The sequence below is a fragment of the Austrofundulus limnaeus genome, unplaced genomic scaffold (assembly GCF_001266775.1).
Source record: "Austrofundulus limnaeus strain Quisiro unplaced genomic scaffold, Austrofundulus_limnaeus-1.0 Scaffold277, whole genome shotgun sequence".
NCBI classification, from domain to species: domain Eukaryota; kingdom Metazoa; phylum Chordata; class Actinopteri; order Cyprinodontiformes; family Rivulidae; genus Austrofundulus; species Austrofundulus limnaeus.
The window spans coordinates 471,278-481,406 of NW_013952679.1; the positions used below are offsets into that span (position 1 = coordinate 471,278).

The window sequence follows — 10,129 nt, forward strand, 5'->3', positions numbered from 1 at the left end:
AAAGTTGTTTTGATTTGTTTTCTTCACATTGTACATACTGTATTTCTAATTATTTTTCCTTAATTATTTTATCACAAAATACATGGGACACTGTGTTATAAATGAAAAGCACCTCAATTGTTAAAGATGAAAATAAAAATAAATCTGTGGACTGTTATTTTTGAGGATTTGGGAGATATGAGAGTAAATACTGGACAGAGAGACAGTGGGTCTGATGGTTCAGTTTTTGTCTTGGACCAGGACACAATGTCTGTACTCACATTCTTTTTCAGGTTTTTCACAGTATTTTAGTCCAAAATAAACATTCATAAAACAGCCCTAAACATAAATAAAAGTATGTTCCGTGTTATAAAAGTTGCCATGACTTGAAAACTTACTCACAATCGTGTCTCTTGTGGTTTTACTAGAATATTTTGGTGTTTTGAGTTCTCTTGGCCACATAGTCCCTCCACAACCTGACAGACTTTGATTCATTTTCATTTGAACAAGTACGACTTGTTTCCAAAAAGTTCTGGTCTGGTTCAGGGTTTCCTTTGGCACCAAAGGCAGAACCTTTATGGATTTCTAGGCATCTCAAAGGAAAGTAGAGTCTACAGTTTGGAAGAGAGAGGAGGTGTGCACTACTTTTAACAGACTCATGGAGCCAGGACCCTCAGCTGACACCAGAGCAGTTTCTCCATATTTGAAGTCCTAGTTCTCGTCTGGAAAAGAATGAACCCCAGACAAAAAAAGGTACTGAGCCAAAAGGTAAAGGTCTCATTTTTACCCATCAGTCTACGGTCCAACACTAAAGGCCCTGTCACACTAGACAACTTATGCCAACTTATGAAACTTTTTTTTATGTCTAAATTGTTAATAAATGATCGATTTGCTACAATTACAATATGTACAAACATAGAAGAAGCTTCCAGTTGATTTTTTCAATTCTATCTTCAATGTCGATTTTTATAAGTTGGCATAAAACGTCATATTGTGACAGGGGCTTTACCTATGATCAGGAGCTTTGAGTAATGACCCAAAGAACCTGCTGAAACAAGCTTTTAAGAAAAGTGTCTGGACTTGTCTCTAAAAAGTCTGCTCTTAATATATCAGTCTCCAAATAAGATCAAAATGCTTTTTTTCTGGATATAAGATAAAGAAAGACTTGGGTTAGATGAGCAATTTATAACTCTGAACTTTGCACAAAGTATGTAGGGGTGTCGTCAAAAACTGATCCCTGTGGAGTAGTACCTACCAACTATAATTTTGTTAACAGTTTTTTTTTCTGAATAAGTAGATCCGAAGGAGCATGAAAAAGTAAGTTGAAGAGTTGGGGTCGGTAAACTCAGATCAAAGATGAAAATTTTCATCTTCTGTTGAGTTGCAACATTTTGACCATCTGATGACATCATGTGCAAACTGAAATGCCATTTAAAATGAAGAGCTAATCAATATGAATCAGCTGATACATTGTTTTAAAAATTTGGTTGGTCTATAGAAAAGTTGTTGGCATTTAAATTTTCTGTTCCCCTAACTTTGATGGTCACAATGAAAAAGGGTGTGGTTAAAAAGGTGTCCCGGGTGGTGGTGGTAACAATCCAAGTGTTGACCCTAGGGCGTATGAAAATACCAGAAAAAATTAGTAGTGTGTGTATGGGAAGGTGGGGTGGGGCACAGTGACCCACCCTAGCCCATGGACTATGYCCCTATGATAGACTGGAGACCTGTCCAGGATGTACCCCACAACAGCCCACACAGTGACTGCTGAATATGGGCACCAGTGACCCTGAAATGAAGGTGGGTAAAATAGATGGATGATTTTTTTAAATGATCCTGTTTACTTTACATATTATCTTGAATAAAACTTTATCTACCAAATGTCTAAACTTGAGCTAAATGTATTTGAAACTTGAATCAATTAAATATTTGTCAGATTTTCAGGGGACTGTTTTATCTTCAGGGCTCCAGATGTTGTTGGRCTCAGTAGAACATTGTGTGATCTGTTTTAAACTGGTGTTGTCTTTTTTTAAGTATCCATGTTAACCTGATTTTGATCAGAGTCAGTGGGTTTGAAGCACAAGGTCCAGCAGCAAACAGCTTATCCCTGTCATGTGACCCCTCAGCAGGGTCTGAAAGGAGGTCTTTATCTGAGCTGGAGCAGTTCTCAAACTGCCCGGTTCAGTCAAGAGATTCAACAGATCCTCCTCAGATYGGTAAGTCCCACTAAAACTGACCAGATAAACAGATTTTTACTTTAGCTTAAAAGTCTGACCTGTTTTCTTTTTGTCTGATTTAAAATGTTGGTCCTGATTAAATCATTGCTCTGTGGTCAGGACACAGATAATTTCATCTCCTTTGAAAAGTTAGAAGTGTGTGTTTATGTACTTGTATTTGTTACCATTTTAGGACTGTTTCTGAAATACACACCAATCTTGTCAAGACCGGTAGTCCTTATAGGGATCAAAGACTGGTCCTAATATGTTGGAACTTCATTTTTGGGTCAGGGGTTTGGTTAAGGGTAAAACGTCAAGTTTAGGCCAAAAACTACTGCCAATTCAAGTCAATAAACAATTCTAATATGGATAGAAATACAGAATTGTGTGTGTGTTCACAGTGCAGCATCTTTGCTGAAATCTTTAACATTAAGTCTTGTTTAAACCTTGTTTGCTTGCTAGCTAAAGCTCACTGCAGGACCGGTTTGCACGAATCTAAGGATGAAATCATTAAATTAGATTAAAGTAGATCATTATTTTTTAAATTTATTTATTTTTTTGAGAAAAAAGGCGCAGATATACAATTTTTTTCTTCTKTCTGTCGCCTTTCATTTTATTTTTGTGATTTGTGTTTTTTTATTGTACATAAATTTTGTTGTTTTTAAATKAAATGAAATGAATAAACATATTAATTAATTAATTAATATCTACAACTGATTAACATTTGGAGTCGTTGCAGCTAATCAACCTTAGCAAACTCAAAATAGCTAAAGACCAATCAGTTCGTCAGAAGTTTGGTGTGGTTGTAGTGGAGACAACACACACTGTGACATTTCACAAAATCACAACATCTGTCATTTCCCATCAAACAATGATCTCAGTTTGAAGCTCTGGATAAAAGATAAAAGATGGCGGGTGATGCATTCCATCAAAATGAGAGCCAATCCAGTTAATCTTTGTTAAGAGAAATAGAGTTTAATTCTTACAAAAATGACACACTAGCAGCAAGTCCAAACAGCTCTCCCTTTTGTGGAGCCCCTGACCAGAAGAACTACAGATTCCTGCTGGCAAATCAGAACACATATCTATGTAAATAATCATTTATTGGGAAATGAATGGTGTTGTGAAGCTTTATTAGAGAATATTCGAAAGTTAAATAAAATTGCTTCTTCAAAATTTAAAGGAATTAAATTTTAAGCTGTGATGAAATAATTTGTCCTGATATTTGATCAAGTCCAAAAACCAATAGTGCACTCGTTGAGTGTGTGCTGATTCAGTCCAACACTGATGTGTTCTGTAGTTTACACACTGATGTGTTCTGTAGTTTACACACTGATGTGTTCTGTAGTTTACACACTGATGTGTTCTGTAGTTTACACACAGATGTGTTTTGTAGTTTATGCACAGATGTTTCTGTAGTTTAAACACTAATGATTTGTGTAGTTTACACACTGATGTGTTTTGTTTTTTTACACACNGTTTCTGTAGTTTAAACACTAATGTGTTTTGTAGTTTATACACAGATGTGTTTTGTAGTTTATGCACAGATGTTTCTGTAGTTTAAACACTAATGATTTGTGTAGTTTACACACTGATGTGTTCTGTAKTTTACACACTAATGTAACCACTGTTCTGTCATAACTTTGCATCAGTAGATGGCACTGCTTTTATACGTAACGTCAATGATGGAGTGTATTGACTAGAGGAACTATCCTGCGACTTTTCTTTGTTTAGAAAGCAGCCATATTGTTCAGGGCAGGGACAAGGTGCACATGTCTGAAAAGATGTTTCTAAAAGGCAGAATATAGTGTTTTTATGCAAGTCTATGCAGAAATCTAACCCTGACAAACTGTTTACATTGTTTACTGTTTACTGAAGCGTGCATGACACCTAGAGTCATTATACCTCATTGGACAAAGACTGTTTAGCTGAACTGCAGAGAAAGAAACAGATGGAACATAACTTCGGTGATAAGATCTCTATTGACACATGAAATAAATTTAGTCAATCACTTGTCTCGTTTACCTTTTTACCCACAACAAGAATGTTGATTTTTACTTTGGTGATTTAAATTTTTTAATCAAACTCTTTTATGTTTGTTACTTTTGTACTCCTTTTAACTTTAAGAATTTAATTTTGGCCCCCAGCCTTCACTCTGCATTTTAGCATAAAGGAATATCCCTTGTTGGTCAAAGAAAATAAGTTGATCATCTTCATCATTCACAGATGTCTGGTAACCATGAACTGCTCTGATTCCTGTTCAGGTTCAGGTCATGACATAACCATCCTGTGTGGTGAGGAGGAGCAGGTGTTACAGATCTGGGGCTTTAGTCATGGATCCTCAGACTGCAGTCCAGACCAGTCCAGCCTCCAGGTTTCAGTGGCTTTCTTTTGCCTATCAGGGCCTCACAGAGATCCCTTATGATGCCATCCTGACACAGACRGACACGCTGGAGGTCTTGGACCTGAGCTACAACCTGCTCAATGAGTATCCTTTACTGTTTCAAATGAAGAAAAAAAAACTAATATAAGGGTTTTAGAGTTTTGATTTCAAGAACAAGCAGCTCTGATTTAAATTTTAATAGAAACAATGAAAATCTACAGAAGACAAGAGTCTGATGAGAGACCAGACAGCAGCAGTAAACACTTTTGTAGAGGAAAAGCTTGAGAAAATATAAGATGAAGTGGTGAGTGTTTGGTCCAGTGTTTGACCTCCTGCTTGAGTGTTTTCTCCTTCATTCAGTCCTTATTGAAACCCGGCTCTGTTGGGGCGTCTGGAGAAACTCAGTACTCTGATTCTGGACTGCAACAGCTACACGTCTCATGTCAAGTTTCCCTACATGCCGAGCATCAGCACCCTGTGCATCAACAAGAACCAGATCCACAACCTGCCTGTGTTTGTGGAGGAGATCAAGAGGAAGTTTCCCAACATTAAGTAAGAGCTGAGATTTCTGTCAGCAGCTGAAGATCTGTTGTCTGCATTTTTTTCTGCACAGCTTGTCTGTTCATTGTGAACTGCAGGATTCTGAGTATGATGAACAACGAGGCTGCCCCTAGCTATTTCAATGGAGGAAGTCTGACTCAGTACCAGGACTACAGGTGGGTCCACTTTGAAGCATGACAGGATTTATTATTTCATTTAAGATGTTTCATTTACTGTCAAAGACACATAACTTTACATCTCTTCTTCATGGCATGTTTTTTAATGACATAGATGCCTTTTTAAACAGGAATAAATAAATAAATAAATAACAGGATCCAGACTAACTCACACACAACTCTGGTGTCAGTGTTCCAACATTTAAGAAAGAGCTCTGCCAACGCTCTTTGGGGTCATAGCAATGAATGCTCCAATGACCACTGGGACCACTGGGACCTTGACTCTCACACAATTTTCAGCTCTTGGTATTTCTTCAGCTGCTCCTTCATACTGATATTTTAGTGACTTGGGATCTCCACATCTCAAATCAAATCAAAATTTTTTTGTCACATAAATAGTGGGGAGGACCATCAAAGTCGGGTGCAATGCATGCCAGGCAGCAGGCAAAAGGAGGGTCCCTGGCCGTGCTGATTCCTGGCGGAAAGACAAAACTAGCTCTTGGAACATGGAACGTAACCTCACTCATGGGTAAGGAGCCGGAGCTTGTGGGAGAGRTTGAGCATTACCAGCTGAATATAGATGGGCTCTACTCAGAACTTGGGCTCTGGAACCCAACTCCTGGAGAAGTGCTGGACTATCTCCTACTCTGGTGTTRCCCTTGTTCTCCTGGGTGACTYCARTGCCCATGTGGGCAATGACAGAGTTATCTGGAGGGAGGTGATTGGGAGGAACAGTCTCCTTGATCTGAACCCTATTTCAGGGAGGCTATGGAGAAGGACTTTCAGCTGGCCTCGAAGAGATTCTGGCAAACCATTCGGTGACTCAGAAAAGTAAAATGTTCCCTGTCCCAGGCTGCACTTGGTTTGGGTAGGGACTGGGACWGAAAACATTCTTGGGYGGTGGAAGGAACACTTCAAGGTTCTCCTCAATCCACCCTCCATCTCCACCTGGGGAGGCAGTTTTAGGACTCAGGTCCATTTCCATGGCAGAGGTCACTGAGGTAGTCAAAAAGCTCCTTGGTGGCACCAGCGGTGGATGAGATTCACCCCGAGATGCTGAAGGCTCTGGATGTTGTGGGGCTGTCATGGCTGACACATCTCTTCAACATCACATGGAGGACTGGGACAACTCCTGTGGAGTAGCAGACCGGGGTGGTGGTTCCCATTTTTAAAAAGGAGGACTAGAGAGTGTGTTTTAACCATCGTAGGATCTCACTTCTCACCCTCCCCAAGAAAGTTTACTCCAGGGTGTTGGAAGGGAGGTTCCGGTCAGTCGTCAAACCTCTGATTCAAAAGGAGCAGTGTGGCTTCTGTACTGGTTGTGGAACAGTGGACCAGATATTTATTCTTGCAGAGTTGCTAAGGGTATCACTACGGCTAAGCGGAAGGAGATGGAGATGGAGATGGAGACATGAATAGTAAAACGCAGTACAACTGGCAGTGAGATGCTTTAAAATCTGTAAATTTAAGTTAAAATTTCAAACAAAGAGTAAAATGCAAGAACATTCAGTTATAAAAATTAACAACATAAGCAAAATGTAAAAATTTCATTTAAAAAGTGTCTGTAGAAGAAACAATTTAATCAGAATGTGCAAAGTAAAATTATTGCACATAGAAATATTATAGTTCAGAATGTGAAAATAGTAAAATGTAAATAGTCCATGAGGTAAATAGTACCACTGTCTTTGTAGTATAATGTGTGCATTGCAGTGAGTTGGAGTGCAATTGTAAGTTAAAATAAAACAAAATTAAAGCTCTAGAGTACAAAAGGTGCAAAACAATAAAACAAATAACACTCAAGATAAAAAACATACAATATAATCAAAATATAAAAATGAGATTTAAAAAGTAAATGAGGAAAAATGTGTAATCTTTATGAGCACAGCTGTAAAAGTACTGCATACAGAAATATTCTACAGAATCTGCAGTGTAGTGACGTAGTTATTGACACTGACTCTGCAGTGTAATGTGTGTGATGTAGAGAATTATCTTTCCATGATGGTTCCTGCTGTTCCTCACTGGGTTTCAGCTGTCTGAGACTAGGGCTGCCACAATTAATCGATTAATCGACGACTAATCGATTATTAAAAAAATCGATGACTAATTTAATAATCGATTAATTGTTTTTTTTTTTGTTCTTTACTTTGTTTTTTCTCTCCAAACTGCTTTGACACCTTCCACTGCCACATCTGCCTTTCTGTCCTTGACACACATGCACAGTAGTGGTAACTGGGGTAGGCCGTGGACATCACAATTATACAGACAGGCTCTGGTATCATGGCTACCTGACAACAGAGCTCAAAGTGTGGGATCATTTTAAGAAATGAAAGAGAAACCTGTGTAATATCTGCAGAGCAGAACTATCCTTCCACAGCAATTATTTTTAGTTAGCATATAGCTAAAATCTAATGATGGTTATATAATAGCAGCTGCATTCTGGCACGATAAGCTCTATGTTTTATATTCAATTAACGTATGATCCGATTAGTCGACTAATTGAAAAAATAATCGGTGATTAATCGATTATAAAAATAATCGTTTGTGGCAGCCCTATCTGAGACATTCACTCATCAGTTCATCATTGGGGGCTTTCCTCCTGAGGGTCTAGTCCTCTGCCTCCCTCATTTCTCTTAGTCTCAGGATGCTGGGGTGAAACCCTCCATGCAAACATAAATAATATAATATTTACATTGCCGGAGCAGTTAAGTTGCAGTTGCTTATCATAAGATGAATTTTTGTCCGCTTTAACAGCGACTGGTTCAGTAACTGTCTGCAGTAACAGTTTCAGGCCCAAAATTCATTATTTCATCATAAAACAAACATCAGAGGAAACTGTAAATGATAAATCTACTCTCATGCAGACAAGTAACTGTTGTTTGTAACTGACCAATAAAATCCATTCAATCACTGAACAACATCGCCCTCATGTGTTTAATAAATGCAACAGCACAAAAACAAACCCCTTTTTTTATATGTGTTGATTTTATTTCAGGCTCATTTTCTTAAACAGAACATTGTTTATTGGTTTGCAGCACAAAAAAACAAAGAAGATAACCGTTTGTTGTGAAAAAGGTGACAGGTGTTCAGATGCACCTGCCCTCTGGCTCTCTGTCAGAGCTCAGTGACACAGATTGGATCGCACGACAACATGAAATAAGATCCTTTAAACCATCTGCCTCAGTCTGTGCAGTGCAATATTTCCTCTTGTGTTTTCTATATTCATATCAGTTTCATGTCCTGTAATTTAATAGCTTTGCTTTATTATGAACAACTATGATTGGACCAGTCCACACCCTCGACAAACAACCACAGAGGACTTAATGAGCAGAAAATTCATCTTCATTTAGGACAGACTGAAAACAAAGTATTGTGTTTTTTTATTTTGCTCACTGCCTTAAACTAAACTCATAACATTGTGATGTAATAGCAGATGTACTGTATGTGCTCAGAGTAAAATGAACTGAGTTATTTATGTTTGCACAGATCAGCTGGCTGCAGCAGCCATCTTAACCTGGGCTGACTCCAAAAGTTTATTTTTGATGATTTACATTAATGATTACTTCCTTATAATCTGAGTTGTGATTAAAGAGATGTTTCCCTTACAAACACCAAACTCATGATCAGTTTATGTTTAGAGTTTGTGTTGAGGATGAGTATGACTGTTAGATACTGCCCCACTGAATCATCAGTGGGGCTCATCATCTTTGAACTCTGCTGAGTCATAGTTATTTTGTGTTTCCTTTGGTTGACTGGTTGACTTAGCTGTAGTAGCCATTTTGACTAAGATTGACTTCAACAGTTATGAACATTTAATTAGTCTTCGGTCCACCTGTTCTCGGTCTGACTCTTCCTCTCTGTGGTTCCTCTCAGGCTGTATGTGATCAGTCAGATCCCAGGTCTAGAGATTCTGGATGACACAGAAGTTGTGGAGAAGGAGCGAGTCCAGGCCAGAAAGACGTACCGACTGCAGCAGAGCCGTCTGAGCAGCAGCAGCAGGAAGAGGAGGGAGGACTCATCCAGGAAACAGACGTCATCATAGACCATCATCATTACCTTCATCATCATAATAATCATTATTCCTTATCATCATCACCTTCATAAGACCCTTCTCATCATCATCATCACCTTCACAAGACCATTATCATCATCATCATCACCACCTTCATCACATCATCATTATCCACTATCATCATGATCATCACTTTCATAAGACCATCATCATCATCACCATTCATTATCAACAACACCTTCATAAACCATATTCATTATCATCATTACCATTATCATCATCATCATCATAAGACCATCATCATGTAAACAGACAAGAAGTGAAACAAACAGAAATAAAGTTGCCTTTCTGTTTATAGTCAACATTTTGTTTCTGACAAATGTGTAAAAACCATCATATTTCTGCCAGAATAATGGTTTAGTGCAAGTCTTGCTTATTTTATCTTTACTATTTGTTTTGCTAAATAAATCTACATTTTTTCCAGTTTGTTTAATTTATCTTTCATATCAGTTTAGCTATTTTGAGATATTGCTTTGCAAAATTTTATCTTTGGCCTAAGTTATGCTCATTTTAGCTACAGTGGGGTGTGAAAATTTGGGCAGCCTTGTTAATTTTTCTGATTTACCTTTATAAATCATTGTTTGGATAAAAAAATCAGTAAAATATATCATATAGGGGACAAACAGTGATATTTGAGAAGTGAAATGAAGTTTATATGATTTACAGAAAGTGTGCAATAATTGTTTAACAAAATTAGGCAGGTGCATAAATTTGGGCACTGTTTTCATTTTATTGATTTCAAAACCTTTAGAACTAATTATTGGAACTC

General features: G+C 37.9%; 1 protein-coding gene across 1 annotated transcript; it reads left to right on the forward strand.

Annotated features, from left to right (window-relative positions):
• Window positions 1–2,093: 2,093 nt before the first annotated feature.
• On the forward strand, window positions 2,094–9,783 carry LOC106526472 (leucine-rich repeat-containing protein 72). Its single transcript, XM_014021091.1, has 5 exons — window positions 2,094–2,192; window positions 4,457–4,680; window positions 4,945–5,127; window positions 5,214–5,291; window positions 9,162–9,783. The coding sequence occupies exons 2-5, from the start codon at window positions 4,526–4,528 to the stop codon at window positions 9,328–9,330; spliced, it is 585 nt and encodes a 194-aa protein (XP_013876545.1). The 5' UTR covers window positions 2,094–2,192; window positions 4,457–4,525; the 3' UTR covers window positions 9,331–9,783.
• Window positions 9,784–10,129: the final 346 nt, after the last annotated feature.